The sequence below is a fragment of the Cavia porcellus genome, unplaced genomic scaffold (assembly GCF_034190915.1).
Source record: "Cavia porcellus strain 051 isolate PalLab524CR breed Dunkin Hartley unplaced genomic scaffold, mCavPor4.1 scaffold_8, whole genome shotgun sequence".
Lineage (NCBI taxonomy): Eukaryota > Metazoa > Chordata > Mammalia > Rodentia > Caviidae > Cavia > Cavia porcellus.
In genome coordinates, this window is record NW_026947491.1 from 19728578 (window position 1) to 19745698 (window position 17121).

At 37.5% G+C, this 17121-nt stretch overlaps 1 protein-coding gene and 1 pseudogene across 2 annotated transcripts in view; both read left to right on the forward strand.

Annotated features, from left to right (window-relative positions):
• LOC134477254 (zinc finger protein 709-like) overlaps positions 1-8214 on the forward strand; it is a 40951-nt gene extending 32737 nt beyond the window's left edge. For both annotated transcript variants that reach the window (XM_063254450.1, XM_063254451.1), the window contains exons 2-4: positions 1799-1925; positions 2095-2152; positions 3904-8214. In XM_063254450.1, coding sequence (XP_063110520.1) covers positions 1799-1925; positions 2095-2152; positions 3904-6580 — 2862 coding nt within the window. In that variant the 3' untranslated portion in view covers positions 6581-8214. The remainder of the gene's footprint in view (positions 1-1798; positions 1926-2094; positions 2153-3903) is intronic.
• Positions 8215-13957: 5743 nt separating this feature from the next.
• LOC101788017 (immunoglobulin heavy variable 3-30-like) lies at positions 13958-14429 on the forward strand (annotated as a pseudogene).
• Positions 14430-17121: the final 2692 nt, after the last annotated feature.

Genomic DNA, 17121 nt, shown 5'->3' on the forward strand with positions numbered 1-17121 from the left:
ATTTTAATGTTGAAGATTTGTTTAAGGGCTGAATTTTATTTATCCATTCTTAAGATTGGTTGGTATCCAAGTTTTGGGTTGCTGTCTCTATACTGTAATAATGAATAATGTTTAATTAGGAGATATTAAAAACTATTTATATAACATTGGGATGGGAAGGAATACAATGACCACTATCTGATATTGGGACTTTATGTATAGAAATTCTCTGATCAGAAAGTACTGTGGGGGGAGTAACAGGCACAAACCTTTGGAATAGCCAGGGTGCCTACCGTACAGTACCTCCCACAGTCTCTCAGGGGCCGGCAGGTGACAGCTAAGTTCTGTCTGTATATGGGGTTTCATTAGAGGGAAGAGTGAAAGTAAAAAAGTAAAAATGATACTTTCATTACTTTTATTATGAATAACGTCAGTTTTAATTATGTTTAGAGTCTCTACCCCATAAAACAAATTAGGGCACTGCTGGATTGAATCAGGCAACTGTTATTTTTTTATCAATTGTGGTTGTCTAAGAAGTTGAACTCCTATTGAATGTTAACAGATATCAATTACAAAGTTGAGAGAAAACTTCAGACTAAGGACAACATAAATTTTTTTTTATTTTTCGTGTAACTATATCTAAGACAAGTGAAGTAAGAAGATAACCCTAATAAGCCATGTCACTTACTTGTGGTGTATATCAGTGATCTCAGGAAGATAGAGAGCCTTTTTACCTTTGTAATTTTGGAGGTGCAAGTGACTGTCAGTCTTTGTAAGAAACAGGTTTTCAAGAGTGAAAAAAAGTCTTGTGCTATGCAGCATCTCTTCAGCTGAGTGGTGAGTTGCTCTTCCATACTGCTGAGAAACCTTCTGAGTCACAATTTAGAAAATTTAAAATGTTATAAAAGTAATTTAAAATCTTGGTCCATATTCCTCCCTTTTTTGTTTTATAAACTGAGTTTTAAGGAGCTCATTGGGTCATTCGAGAACAGCTTGTCTCATGGAATTACAAGGGATGTCCATGTCATGTTTAACATGTCAAAGTCAGCAGAAAGTTTGTAAAGAAATTGGAATTGCCCCTCATTAGACCTCTAGAAAACATATTAATGATACTTTCCTCACTTTTATTATGAATAACGTCAGTTTTAATTATGTGTAGAATCTCTACCCCATAAAACAAATTAGGGCACTGCAGGAAAATCAGGCAACTGTTATTTTTTTTATCAATTGTGGTTGTCTAAGAAGTTGAACTCCTATTGAATGTTAACAGATATCAGTTACAAAGTTGAGAGAAAACTTGAGACTAAGGACAACATAAAATTATTATAATGATCACAATGACATCATTACATTAAATGATATGAAGAAACTTTTACCCAGTTTTGTAATCTTTCAATGCAGTGTCATCTAAGAAGAAGCATCTGTCCAAGATGTATTTTATGTGATATTATTTGGGCCAACAGTCAGCATTTTTCACTATTGTAGCATAAATATATAACATACACATAGTAACAATGGAAGCAGAAGCCTTGCAAAAGTGCATTTACCTTTTGGGTTGTATCTCATGTTAGATTGCCACATATTTTTTATCCTAAGTAGTTGGAAATTATTCTTTCTGCTGCTGCTGTGGCAGTGAATTCCAAACTAGCATCAGAATTTCAGTGTGAAAAATGTCTGCATATTCTTGGGTTTGGTGACCAAGTCATGGAGTTAATATTTGGAGGAATCAACCTCAATTCAGCTTTTACAATAGGATTTCAGATATCTCAGGGTGTAAGCCTCAACTTCTTTCAGGCAATCTGTGTATGTGATTATTTAGGAAGCACTGACCTTTAAGGATGTAGCTGTGAATTTCACCAAGGAGGAGTGGGCTCTGCTGAATCCATCCCAGAAGAAGCTCTACAGAGATGTGATGAAGGAAACATTTAGGAACATGACTGCTGTAGGTAAGAATGACAGCATTTTTCTCATCTATGCAATGAGAGAGCCTTGGTTCTTGTTCATTAGCACAGACACTGTAAATAGACTGACATTTTGAGGAATATCTCAGACCTTTGCATTATACCATTTTTATATACTGACATAGTCACTTTTTCTATTTCTATGGCTATTCAGGAAGGTCCTTGGACAACTGGCAAATTGAAGAACATGAAAATCTCTCAAGAAATCTAAGGTAATTTACATTTGTAAGAAAAGGAATATTCCCTAAATGTCAATGTGTGATCAGAAATCTTACAACCAAAGAAACTGAAAATATGAGACTGTGTTCCAATTTGTTTTCTCTCATAAAAGTTCTCCAGATATGCATATAGATTAATTTTTTATAATCTGACAATTGAATACAGTGATGTTCCAATATAGGAAACTAAGTTTGTAGTGATATTCTATAAGTGATGGTATACCATACATCAGTATAACAAAATTATTTCATGATTAGCATCATGAAAATGTATGAAATTGCATATATTCATTGTGTATAGGAGTATCTGAAAAGAATAAATTTTGAACTTTTTTTTGCCTTTTTCCTTTTTATCAGTACCAGGGATCGAACTCATGACTGCCTGCTTGCAAGGCAGGCGCTTATGCCGCTGAGCTAAATCCCCAGCCCCAATTTTGAACTTTTACAGGAACTAATTTTCAAGTTATCCATGTATACATATATATGAATATGATACATACATTATCTTAAAAATTGCTAATTTATTTTTTTTTTTAGATAGGTTCTCACTATGCAGTTCAGGCTAGCCTTGAACTCACTTTGTAGCTCAAGCTGGTCCCGAACTTGCAATGATCCTCCTGCCTCAGCCTCCCCAGTACTAGCATTACAGGTGTGTACTACCATACCCAGTTTGCATTCATGTTTTAAAATTCTTAGAAAGCAGTCTTAGTAGGACTATAAAATAGAACAATTTTGATAACCAACATACAGATGTCTCAAAAAGTAAAAATAACAATTTGCATTTGATCTAGGAAAACCTGCAAATGTGTATTCTGAAAGGGTTTTGAATTATCCTATGTTAGTGGTATGTGCTTCTCATATTCAAAGCAGGGTGTACATGGGTATGTACAGTTCTAGAAATATTTCATAATATCTAAGCTCAGACGACAGACTGGATGCCTATCACTATGTGCATGAATGAAGAGCTGATGGCAAAGGCTCAGCATGGTGGTGTCTTCTGATAATCTCAGTACTCTGGGAAGCTGAGCCAGCAGGATGACAACATGCAGTTCACCCTGAGCAAATTAAAAATCTTTTTTTTTTTTTTTTTGCCTTTTTCCTTTTTATCAGTACCAGGGATCGAACTCACAACTGCCTGCTTGCAAGGCAGGCGCTTATGTGGCTGAGCTAAATCCCCAGCCCCGAGCAAATTAAAAATCAATGAGTCTCAAAGTTAAAAATTAAAAAAACACTAGAAATATAATTTAGTGCCAAGATCATCCATAATGAATAATAATATATCTTTTGCCAAAATTTAGTTGGTACTTCATTTCTTTATGGTAAAAGGAATAAATCAAACACAGAAAGTGAATTACCTTACGTTTTCTTTTATGTGAGATACCAAAATATGAATTAGGGAATAAAATTAAGGAGAAGTTGTAGAGAGCAGAAACGCTGGCTTGTTGGAGATGGGAAAGATGACCAGGGTATGAAGAAATGGTGAAAGTGATGGGGAAAAGTGTGTCAAAAATTATGAATATGTGATACACATATGCATCAGTGACCTAAATGAAAGTAGACGTTGCATATTGCAAACAAATAACATCCTTTGGAAAATGAGTGTTTTGGTGGCATCTTAACAAGGCATTCAGCCAATTTATTCTCAAAATTTCTTAGCAGGCATCAAGCCACAAGTTGTCCTGGTAAATTATTGACAAGGAGAACTTTTTATTGTGAGTGACAGTTTTGTTCTTTTTTATTTACAGCAATGAAAAGGTACTGGACTGCAGTCAGAATGAAGGTTGGAATCAACATGTATCTCACACCAGAATGAAGCCAGATAAATATTTTGGATTGGATGACAAGCTGAGAAAATGTAATGAACATGGAACAACCTACAGTGATCTCCACTCCTTTCAGAGTAATGCAAGGAGAAAGATCAGTGAGAAAGCCTATCAATGTGGAAAAACTTTCTCCAACCTCAGTGCAAGAACTTATACTGAAGAGAATACCTTTGTAGGTAAGAAAATACTGAAAGCCTCCACTACCCCCAATGGTGATCAAATCCATGAAAGAAATCACAGTGGCTGGAAGCCACATATGTGGAAGCAATTTGGGAAAGCTTTTATTTCTTTTCCCCTTGTTCAAGTACATGAAAAACGATACATGGAAGAGGGACCCAATATTTCTAAGGAACATGTGAAAAATTCCTTTCACGGACCTGAAAGGACTCATACTGGGGAGAAGCCCTACGTATGTAAGCAATGTAGGAAAGCCTTCCCTACACAAAGTAGATGTAAAGTACATGAAAGGAGCCACACTGGGGAGAAACCATATATGTGTAAGCAATGTGGGAAAGCATTCACTAGACAATATAGTTGTCAAATACATGAAAGAAATCATACTGGGGAGAAGCCTCATGTGTGTAAGCAATGTGGAAAAGCATTCAGTAGAAATAGTACTTGTAAAGCACATGAAAGAATTCACACTGGGAAGAAACCCTATACATGTAAGCAGTGTGGAAAAGGATTCACTAGACAGCAGTATTGTAAAATACATGAAAGAAGTCACACTTGGAAGAAACCCTATGCATGTAAACAATGTGGGAAAGCATTCAGCACATACAATAATTGCAAAGTACATGAAAGAATTCACACTGGGAAGAAACCCTATACATGTAAGCAATGTGGGAAAGCATTCACTACACAGCGGTATTGTAAAATACATGAAAGAAATCACACTTGGAAGAAACCCTATACATGTAAGCAATGTGGGAAAGCATTCACTACACAGAGTTATTGTGAAATACATGAAAGAAGTCATATGGGGGAGAAACCCTATGCATGTAAGCAATGTGGGAAAGCATTCACTACAAGGAGTTACTGTAAAGTACATGAAAGAATTCACACTGGGGAGAAACCCTACATTTGTAATCAGTGTGGGAAAGCATTCAACACACAGGGTTCCTGTAAAACACATGAAAGAATTCATACAGGGGAAAAACCTTACATATGTAAGCACTGTGGGAGAGCATTCAGCACACAGGGTTCCCGTAAAATACATGAAAGAATTCATACTGGGGAGAAACCTTATGTATGTAAGCACTGTGGAAAAGCATTCAGCTCATTAAGTGGCCGTCAAAGTCATGAAACTAGTCATAGTGAGGAGAAACCTTATGTGTGCAAGCAATGTGGGAAAGCTTTCACTAAAAAAGTTTTTTGCAAAATACATGAGATAACTCACTCAAGTGAGAGACCCTATGTATGTGAGCAATGTGGAAAAACTTTTAGAAACAGGTGTGCATTTCGTATACATAGACGAAGCCACACTGGCGAGAAACCCTATGCATGTATCCAGTGTGGAAAAGCATTCCTCACATTCAGTATCTGTCGAGTACATGAAAGTACTCATAGTAGGAAGAAGCCCTATGTGTGTAAACAATGTGGGAAAGCATTTGCTACACAGAGTTCCTGTCAAGATCATGAAAGAATTCACACTGGGGAGAAGCCCTATGCATGTAAGCAGTGTGGAAAGACATTCACTGCGCAGAGGTCTTGTAAAGCACATGAAAGAAGTCACACTGCAGAGAAACCCTATATATGTGAGCAGTGTGGAAAAGGATATGCTAGGATATATGAATTTCGTGCACACAGGCAAACCCACACTGGAGAGAAACCCTATGTATGTAAGCTATGTGGGAAAGCATTCGCTACACAGAGTTACTGTAAAATACATGAAAGAAATCACAGTGGGGAGAAACCCTATGCATGTAAGCAATGTGGAAAAGCATTCGCTACACAAAATTACCGTAAAATACATGAAAGAAGTCACAGTGGGGATAAACCCTATGCATGTAAGCAATGTGGGAAAGCATTTGCTACACAGAGTAACTGTAAAATACATGAAAGAATTCACAATGGGGAGAAACCCTATTCATGTAAGCATTGTGGGAAAACATTCACTACACAGAGTTACCGTAAAGTACATGAAAGAATTCACAATGGGGTGAAACCTTATGTGTGTAAGCAATGTGGGAAAACATTTGCTACACAGAGTTACCGTAAAATACATGAAAGAATTCACAATGGGGAGAAACCCTATGCATGTAAGCTATGTGGGAAAGCATTCACTACACGGAGTTATTATAAAGTACATGAAAGAATTCACAATGGGGAGAAACCTTATGCATGTAAGATATGCGGGAAATCATTCACTATACGGAGTTACTATAAAGTACATGAAAGAATTCACAATGGGGAGAAACGCTATGCATGTAAGCTATGTGGGAAAGCATTCACTACGTGGAGTTACTATAAAATACATGAAAGAAGTCACAATAGGGAGAAACCCTATGCATGCAAGCTATGTGGGAAAGCATTCAGCCAATGGAGTACCTGTCAAATACATGAAAAATCTCACATTGGACAAACCCTATGTATGTAAGCAATATGGAAAAAGATTTACTAATATGTATGCCTTTCATGCACAATTGGCAAACCCACACCGGTGAGAAATCCTATGCATGTAAGTAATATGGAAAAGCATTCAGCACACACACTATCAGCCAAAGCTGTGAAAGAATTCCCCGCGGTGTAGAAATCCTATCTATGGCAGCAGTGTGGGAAAGGATTAACTACACACAAATATTGTCAAAGACATGAAAGAACTTCCACTGGGGAGAAAGTGTGCATGTCAGCCATGTGGACCAAGTTTTGCCGGTGAGTCCCCATTTTATAGACATAGAAAATCTCACACTGGGGAGAAACTCTCCATAGAAAAGTAGTGAGGGGAAAGCATTCAGTGAACACAGGTTTTTTGGGGGTTTTGGGTTTGGGTTTTTTTTTTTTGGTACTGGGAATTGAACTCAGGACCTCACATTTGCCAGGGACGCATTGCACCACTGAGCTAAATCCCCAGTACTTAACAGGTCAAATTGGTTTTTTTTGTGTTTGTTTCTTTTTATTTTCTTTCTTTTTTATTTTATTTTTTTTTTTTTGTAATGGGGTTCAAACTCATGACCTTGTGCTTGTCAGGCAGGCACTTACATCACTGAACTAAATCCCTGGCCCTTGAACACAGGTTTTTGTCAAGTACAGGAAGAAAGTCACACTGGAGAGAAATCTTATGTATTTACAAGCCTGTTTTGAGGATCCTGTGAAAATTCCTCATGAAGTAGAGACCTGAACAAGTAAACAATTTTATGTCAGTATTCAAACTTTTTTCAAAAAATACACTCCCAGATGGAGATACCTTAGAATACATTCTATATTTTTCAGTCAGTCACTTATAAATATCTCAACTATGAGGGCTGGGGATTTAGCTCAGCGGCATAAGTGCCTGCCTTGCAAGCAGGCAGTCGTGAGTTCGATCCCCGGTACCGATAAAAAAGAAAAAGACAAAAAAAAACAATATCTGAACTATGTATCTGTTGTCTTTACTATGAAAAATATTGACATAATATATTTTTGTGTAAGCCATTGTCTTTAAACTTAACATACAGTATCTTTTGATCAAACATGTGAAAAGTATTTCTCATTTCCAAGTCAGGTTAGTAATTATGTAGTTTTTTTCTTTGTTTGTTTGTTTGTTTGTTTGCTTTTGCTGTTTGGAGGTACAGGCAATATTTTGTTCATTGTTTTTTAATTGATGGGATTTTCCACTAGCTTTCATTTTAATTTTTTAGTGTATAAAGTTTGCATTCTGTAAAAAGTAATTTTGAATTGATTTTATAAAGCATATGCATATTAGAGACATGTGAATGTGTTTTTGACAAAGTGTGTTTTGTTTTCGAACAACTTGTAGATTAGCAAATGTTTTGTTTCTCATAGCCTAGTGAACTTATACTGCAATGTCCTAACATAATTATTTCAAATACATAATTTCAAATATATAATTTTGTGTATTTCACTTTCATATTGGTGTCAATGTTATGATTTACATCCAATTTTGTTTTCTTACTATAAATATTTTACTTTTCAAGCTTGTATTTTTGTGACTTCTAACTTTGTGTGAATTTTAATATTACTTTTAACAAAAAATAAAAAATACTTCTCTGAGTTTCTAACTGACAGATCAAATGGAGCATAATTTTTCTGTAAAAGGGTATCATGAATTTTAGTAAGTGCTCACTATAGAAGCAAACTTTTTTCTTTTTAAAAAAAGATTAACATAAAAGAGGACATAACAACATAGGTCAGAACAGAACAATTTAAGCAACATAGTGTTTCACCACAAGACAGTCTGACATAACAGTAGCTACTATAGTGTCTCTTTCCTTGAAATATTTGAGGATACCTTCATGTACTATAGTGTCAAACATAAAAAGACAGTGTAAAACTATTCAAAAGAATGAAAGTATTACAGGATATTCAGAACCAACTAACAGAAAACAAACAATGGTTTCTATATTATCTCCTTGTCTATAAAAAACTTTATACTATCACATATAATAAAATCCAATAAGATACAACATGATAAAACCGATGGAGACAGAAGAACAAAAGCTTGGTGGGACTTCAAAACAAGATGATATTAAATCATCACTAGCTATTATAATGTCTTGTTTTCTTCAAAATCGCTGTCCATACCATCACAGACAATAAAAGCAAACAATCCAAAATAAAACCATTCCAATTAATGAATGAAAACGTAAGGCTTCAAAGAAGTATGATGGGAAATCATGATTATCACATACTTTTATGTATTCTTACCATTTTTCCACTAGGGAAAGATATTTCCCTACTAGGGTAGGTATTTATACACATGAGTATGATTTATTTCGCTTATGAGTATGGTCTCAAGCTGCGCCCATTTATTTATAAATATCTCAGTGTGATCATGGTTTATAGCTGAGTACTACTCCATTGTATAAAAATACCACAACTTTTTTATCCATTCCTCAGTTGATAGACACTTAGGTTGTTTCCAATATCTGGCTATTACAAATTGTGCTTCAATAAATATGATGCACATATATCACTGTGGTATGATGCTTTCAGTTCTTCTGGGAATATGCCTAGAAGTGGAATAGCTGGAACAAATGGGACTTCCAATCCCAGCTTTCTGAGAAATCTCCAGAATGGCTTCCACAATGATTGCACCAGTCTATACTCCTACCAACAGTGCAGGAGAGTTACTTTTTCCCCACAGCCTCTCCAGCATTTGTTGTTGGTAGTTTTCATGATCCTGGCCATTCTTTCTGGAGAGAGATGGAATCTCAGTGTGGTTTTAATGTGCATTTCTCTAATGAGTAATGATGATGAACATTTTTTTATAATGGGAAATGGGTATTTATTTGCCATTTGTATTTCTTCATCTGAGAATTGTGTATTCATCCCAGATGCCCATTTTTGGACTGGATCCTTGAATTGGGGGGGGTCTGATTTTTAAAAATTCTTTATATGTTTTAGATAGAAGATCTTTGTCTGAGGGACAGTTCACTAGGATTGTTTCCCAGTTTGTAGTTTTCTTTTCACTATGCTAGAGATTTCTTTTGACATGCAGAAACTTTTTAATAAGACATGATCCCAGTTGTTGATTCTGGGAAGTATTTCCCATGCGGTTTGATTCCTGTTCATGAATTCTCTACCTACCCCTATGTCTTTAAGGTTTTTACCCAACTTGTCTTCCAATAGATTTAGTGTTTCTGTTTTAATATTCAGATCTTTGATCCATTTAGATTTTAATGTAGTACATCGTGATAGCCATGGGTCTAGTTTTAGTTTTCATGCTTATGAGGAGCCAGGTTTTCTGACACCATTTATTAAAGAGACTGTCGTTCTTCCAGTGAACATGTTTGGTCCCTTTATCAAAAATAAGGTGGTTGAGTGTCTTTGTAGTTGTGGTTGTATCTTCTAATCTATTCCATTGATCTTTGGCTCTTCTTATTCCAGTACCATGTTGATTTTACTACAGTTGCTTTGTAGTATAACTTCAAGTCAGGGATTGTGATGCCTCCTGCCTTGTGTTTGCTGCTTAGTACTGTCTTTGCTATTCTAGGTTATAGAAACAAACTTTTTTAAAAAAATTTTATTTAAGGAGAAAAAGAAAAAAAGCAGAGAAACGGTACAAGTTATACAGATTTACAGAAAAAAATAAACAGTAGGAAATCACTAGTTAATGGATTACATATTGTCATCTTAGAAATAATTGTTTGAGTTACAAAATTAAAGCTTATAAAGTGGACATTCCAACAGTGAGACTGCAAACAGTTCTGTTCAATGATCCAACAAAACTCAGTGATATCATTATCTATCTTATATACTTAAATATACATGCAGTTATATCGTTTAGAGCACTTTCTTTTCCTCTCTTTTGTACAATGACAATTACACATTTTGGGTGTTGTTGCTCCCACAGTTCTTATTACTTTTTTGGAAGAGAGTAGAACCAAATGTGACATAACAGAACAGAGTCAATCAAATCAAAAGGGTGGACATAATAGATAATGTAAAAGCATAATACAAGGTGATCAACAATGGTTACCATAATGCCTCCTGCTATCTCTAATAGAATTGCCTATATCATCAGTTATAATAAAATTGAACAAAACAGTAAAGAACAAAACTGAAAAAACCAAAACATTGGAGACATTATAGGTCTTCAAAAGTAGATAATAGTCAACCAGAATGGGCGTCATAATGAATCCCACTATCTTCACAGCTGTTGCCTAAACTTTCAAACCTGGTACTATCAAGCAAAACAGAATAGAGGGACATCAGTGAAAACAAATGGTGAGAGCAATACAAGGCTTTAAATCAAGATGATGGAAAGTCAAAGTGGGTTACTCTACTATATCCTGCTATTTTTTATTTCTTTCTCCCTTAATTAAAAGGATAAAAATAAAAACGCAAATAATAAAGTGGAGATTGAGATAAAAGAGGGCATAACAGCAAAACAGCGCAGATCAAAACATAACCATTTAAGCAAAGTAGTGCTTCACCACAAGATAATCCCAACATAAAAGTAGTTACCATATTGTCTCTTTCCTTGAAATCTCTGAGTATAACTTCATATACTGTAGCATCAAATATATCAAAACAATGTAAAACCATTTAAGAGAATGACAGTATTACAGGGTATTTAGAATCAACTAACAGAAAATGAACAATGGTTTCTGTATAATCTCCTTGTCTATAAAAGATTTTGCTTATACTATCATACATATTAAAACCCAGTAAGATACAACCTGTTTAGACCAATGGGGACAGAAGAACAAAAGCTTGATGAGACTTCAAAACAAGATGATACTAAATCAGTATTACCTATTAAGACGTCATTTTCTCCAAAATAGCTGTTCTTACCATCCAATCTTCTCTGTCTCATTTCTGTTGAGCTCTTTTTCTGTCATTAGTTGTCAGTTTGTCTTCTTCATTTTGTTTTATGCTCCATTCATTGTGGCTTCTCTGCCACTATTTCTGGATTCTTCGTATTTTTCTTTTTTAGAATGTCCTGCAGTATTTATAGAAACAAACTTAATGTAAGATATACAAATATATAAGAATTTATGAGATGGGTTTAAAATGGCTTCCTGCACAATCAGATGTGGAAGAGTGCAAAATGTCTCTCTGCCTTGATTATCCAAATCATCCAGTTGAAGGCCTGGAACCCTGCAAGTCTGTATCAGTAAACCAAAGGCTCTTTTGCCATATGAGGGAATGGTCTTGTTGGAAGCTGAAGAAACTGCTGGAAGCTAAGAGATGACTTCCAAGATGACAGTGAATAGTGGTGCTCCTCCCCATACCTGACAGTCCTGTTATCTATCCTCTGGTTTTCATATTCCCATGGACACCCTTCATCTGGAAACTCAGCCACCTCCCTGACCAGCTCTTCCACTGCTTGTCCTGTACTGCAATGGGAGACTCTGGGCCTGGAGCAATGGACCCCATGAAATCACTGAGCTCTTTTAGGGCTTAGTCAACACCCTTCACCCAGAGGCAGACCCAGAATCTGCACGTCTTCTGCCTCTGTCAGACCTTTATATACAAGAATGCATCTCACATACAAATGCTTCACGATGTACCAGATACATTCATGTTGCACATTAGCTTAAATTCTTGCTGTATTTCAATATTTAAGATGTTTTCAAAGATTTATAAATCTAGTCAAGAACCTGAAACAATACTGACTCCTTCTCTTTCTGGTGCTGGCTCCCAGATGTAAGTGTAGGAAAATTCAGACAAGGTGATCTGGAGATGCTGCATCTGAATTCAGGACTCACCCTTTTCTCCATTCCCACAGTCCTGTCCCAGTGCAGCTGCAAAAGGCCAGACCTAGCCTAGTAAAGTCCACATAGCCCTGTCCCTGAAGTCTTGTGTCAACCCATACATCAACTCTGGCTACTCTAGCTGTGACCTGCTGGAAACTGTTGCTGTAACTAGATCCATCTGCCCCAGGAAGGAAACTGAGTGAATGTGGCAGGATGATAATAGTGGAGGCACAGATTATAATTCAACCCTGACAAAAGAAGTCAGAATCTCTAAAGACACAGCCAAGATCCATTTTTCCCTGCAACTACACTCAGTATCCATGGAAATCACAGTGGTGCGGTACTGCTCAAAACATATTCTGAGGGGACACCCGTGTGGGTATATAGAGGTTGCTGGGGACCAGAGTGGCATGCTCAGTTGGGGGTGCTCACGAGAAAGAGCAAGAACTACCTGAGGCCACAAGGTGGCGCGCAGGGCCAGTAGAGAAAGCTCTGGACCAGCACAACCAGCCCGGGGAGGAAGTGCACAGGAGGAGTCTCAGGACTGAGAGCTTGCCCTCCGTCTCTGAGTTTCCTCTCTGTCTTAGAATCATATAAGACATCATCTCTGCCTTAGCATCATAAGTATATCGCTTATTCTGGAAAGAAGACTGAATCTTAAAAACCTAGATGCTTTGAAATGCTGAGTTACTATGATCGTCACCTAAAATTAGAGTGTTAATTTTCTCACCAGGAGGAGGGACTGTTTCAGCAGTAATAAATGTGTAGTTTAGGAAAAGCTAGAATAAAAGAGCTATAGGAAGGGTATTTTATGGAAAAACAAGAATTTATGAATACTGCTCCATTACATATAGTGACAATGGGCATGATTTTGTTAATACTTAATAAGTTATATATATGTGGCAAAATGTAGCTCATGGACCTATCATTTTATAGTGATTCAGAGTGTAAATTTTAATGTCAAGATAATAAGTGATCCCAGACTCTTGATACTATATGTCCATTTATGAAAATACTGGTGTTGAGTCCCAGTACCAAAAGAAAAAAGAAAATACTGGAGTGCAGAAAAATCATGACATGTTCTCTCATCAGAAAAAAAAGGTCTAGAAAATATCATGAAGCATGGTCACTCTCTTGGAACTGCTCAGCCACCCACAGTTGGGTACTGTGGGAAGGATCATAGGACCAAATACATGTGACATTTTTATAACTTATGAGCTCACATCTCATGTATATTATGCTTTTTGCTCTATATTAGCACCTGCAAAACATGAAATGACCAAATCCATGAAATATAAATATAAATATATCATAATAAGAAAACAGTTGAGGTTAAGTGTTTATCACTACACAGGCACATAGGAGGAAACTATGTTTTCTGTAGAGTTAGAAATATTCCAAAACACCTCTCAGAACACTCTCATGTGCTTTGCACCCTTCCCTCTCTGAGGATTCTTCATAGAACTGGCTATATAGCAGGAGGTCATGCAAATAGGACCTCCCTGTGCTGATGAAAACCAGCCCAGTCTTCACTCTGAAGCTCTGCAGAGGAGTCCAGCCATGGTGCCCAGCTGTTTCAACTTGGTGATCAGGACTGAGCACAGATGATCACTATGGAGTTTGGGCTGAGTTATGTTTTCCTGTTTGCACTTCTGAAAGGTAAAGAACAAAGGATATGGAATGGGGAAGTGGACATGACTGTAATAAACAGGGGATATGTGTAACATTTTTTTGAACAGGATGTCATTGTGTTTGCAGGTGTCCAGGCTGAGGAGCAGCTTGTGGAGTCTGGGGGAGGCTTGGTACAGCCTGGGGGGGTCCTTAAAACTCTCCTGTGTGGCCGCAGGATTCACCTTCAGTAACTATGGCATGAGCTGGATCAGTCAGGCTCCAGGAAAGTATCTGGAGTGGATCTGATGGATTAGGTATGATGGTAGTAACACAAAGTACACAGACTCTGTGCAAGACCGATTCACCATCTCCGGGGATAATGGCAAGAACATGCTGTATCTGTGGATGAGCAGCCTGCAACCTGAGGACACAGCTGTGTATTACTGTGCAAGATACATAGTGAGGGAACATTAGTGTGAGCCCAGACAAAAACCTCCTTGTTATGGTGTTCATGCCCAGAAGAGGTTGCTGTGGCCCATGGAAAAACAGGCAGGGCTCCAGGAGCAGGTATAGAGGAGGAAAAAAAGGAGGGAGGGCTTCCTGGGGGCCTCTGAGGTCGCGCTTCTGTATTAAGTCATAGGACCTGAGCAGATCCTGTGATGATTGAACTGCAGTGAAGTATCCAAGGCCAAATCAATATCATCTGTTCCATTTAATTGCATAGGAATTACACTTACTGGGTAAACATGACTTGTACCAATCTCAAAATAACTTGTACACTTTGTGAAGTTACTTACTTTTTAATGTCTAATTATAGTCCTCATCTAAAAATGAGCCTTCTAATTTAATCCTTATGATAAGGAATTGTCTCATGCATAAATAAATGCTTCAGATTAGGATGTTACATTTTTTACTTCCTTCTCCAATCTGAGACCATGTAGCTGGCTTCTCCACGGAGAAACACAGATCAGCTAGGCAGGCTCAGCCCCAGCAACACCTAGAACATAATTTCAAATCCTCAGAGACTCCAGAAGTTTCCTTGTCTATTTTTATTTTGTAGACTGTGTGTTAGAGAATTTTTGTATATACCTATGTATTTTGTATGTACCTATGTATTGAAAAATAGATGCTGAGATTTGCTGTTTTTGCACTCACTTTAAAAGCATGTTTGCCCAGAGTCTCCCTACATTTGCTCTTCACTTCATAGTTTAGAATGGGAAAAGCTGGGAGAGTAGGAGAGGGGTGTTGGGCTTGATGCAGGAAGGACGTCACAGCTTCCTCAGGGAGAAGCCTTTGGAACCATGCACAAAGGACTCAGAATTGCTTAAAAGAGTGGAACACAGGATATTCTAATACGTGTAAGGATCCAGATATGAAGGTTGAGGCCAGGAAATCAGTGTTTAGGATGTGGCTAGTAGGCTGTATCACTGAACCTACTATGTAGTTCAATGTAATGCTGTGAGCCTCCATTTGAAGATCCTGAGGTTGGATCTGAAGCCAACCCTGGAGATCAGCAATATCTCCATCCAGATTTCTGTGGAAAGGACATTGAAACTCCTCCCAAGACTCAGAATGACGGACAAAAATAGGAATAAGTACATTAAACAAACCCTGTGTCACAGTTAAGCTGACTGACTGTACATAGGATTTAGTATTGTTTGCCAAGCCGGTTGACAGCTGGCTCAAAGGTGAGAAGACTTTGTATAATTTCTTTACAGAGATTAATATTGGAGTAATTAATTTCAAGGCAACATTTTGGAAATAGCCAGTCATGGTTCAAGCAGTTGGGTGCAGTGAGTTAAAGTCAATTGGTAGTCATAAAATGAATTAATGATGAATATAATTACTATGTAATTTAAACATGTACTGATACAATACAGATTTAACAAACTGTTAAGTAACTCTGTCTCAGAATTTATAATATATTTCCCATGGCTGATGGAATTTTAAACATGATTTTCTTCAAATAACCCTTTTACATTGTCTTTGCCTAAGTTCTTACTCTAACACACTACATTCCTTGGAAGCCCTTAAACCCCCTCTCATGCCTGCCTGTCCCCCTCTGCATGCTGTCATCTGGGCTCTGCTGCTCTAGGCTGTACACAGCCTGGCTGAGCCTCAGCCCAGGCTAATGCTGGTTCTGTCCCAAGGATGCCTGCTCTGCATCCTGCGTCGTTGCCCAGCCTCAGTGTCATGGTGGAGGATCAGAGAGCAGCGCAGATGTGTGGAATCAGCTCAAGAGCACATGGATCCAACAACCCCTGCTTCCCACATGTTGGAAATTTTGAAGCTGAATACACATATGTTCAGGGATGTGGCATTACCTGGGCCTGGCTGAACTGAGAATGAGATGCCTCAGGGGGCGAGATAGGCTACAGCTGAGGACACTTGGAGATTTTTTTTTCTCCTAAGATAGTTCTCCTTAATTAGTATCATCTGTTGCTTGGAGGGGTCTTTGAACCCCTCCCAAACTCCTGCTCAGGTTTTCTGCATTTTCCTCTCTTAACTACTTCCTTGCTTGAATTTCTAAATAAATATGGGCTGACCAGAGACATTGTCTGTGTCAGCTACCAGAGTTAAGAACTCTACAGAGGACTTTGTTCCTCCTGGAGCCCTAAAGATCAGACCACTTGTCTTGTTCATTTGGACTTTTGCCATGCACTCATTTGGGAGATTGGAGATCTTGGCACAGTCCCAATACCCCTACGCCTTAGAAAAAAGTCAGAGATACCATGCAGGTGCAGATAGGATGATGAGTGTCCATTTGTTAGGAAGCTCTCTTACAATCTGAGAAAAATGTGTGTCTCTCCTCTGTGAGGCCATGCTTTAATGGGGTATGAACCCAAATCTTATACCAATGCTGGATCTGACCTATGCATGAGAAATAAAACTGAGTTATTTTCGTGAATGTGATAAACAATATCCTCAGCTCATTTATTCCTGTTCATTGATTCCAATAAGAAATCTTAATCTGTACTCCCTTGTTCATATCAGCATTCTTTTCCATAGCCAAGGTATAAAGTCTATCATCCCCATCCATGTATTCATGAATAAATCAGTCACCATGTTACATCATTTAGTATCCTATGTTACATCTTTCAGCATCCTAGAGAAATATTTTCTATCACTCATGACAATGTGAATGATACCATAAGATCATGATACC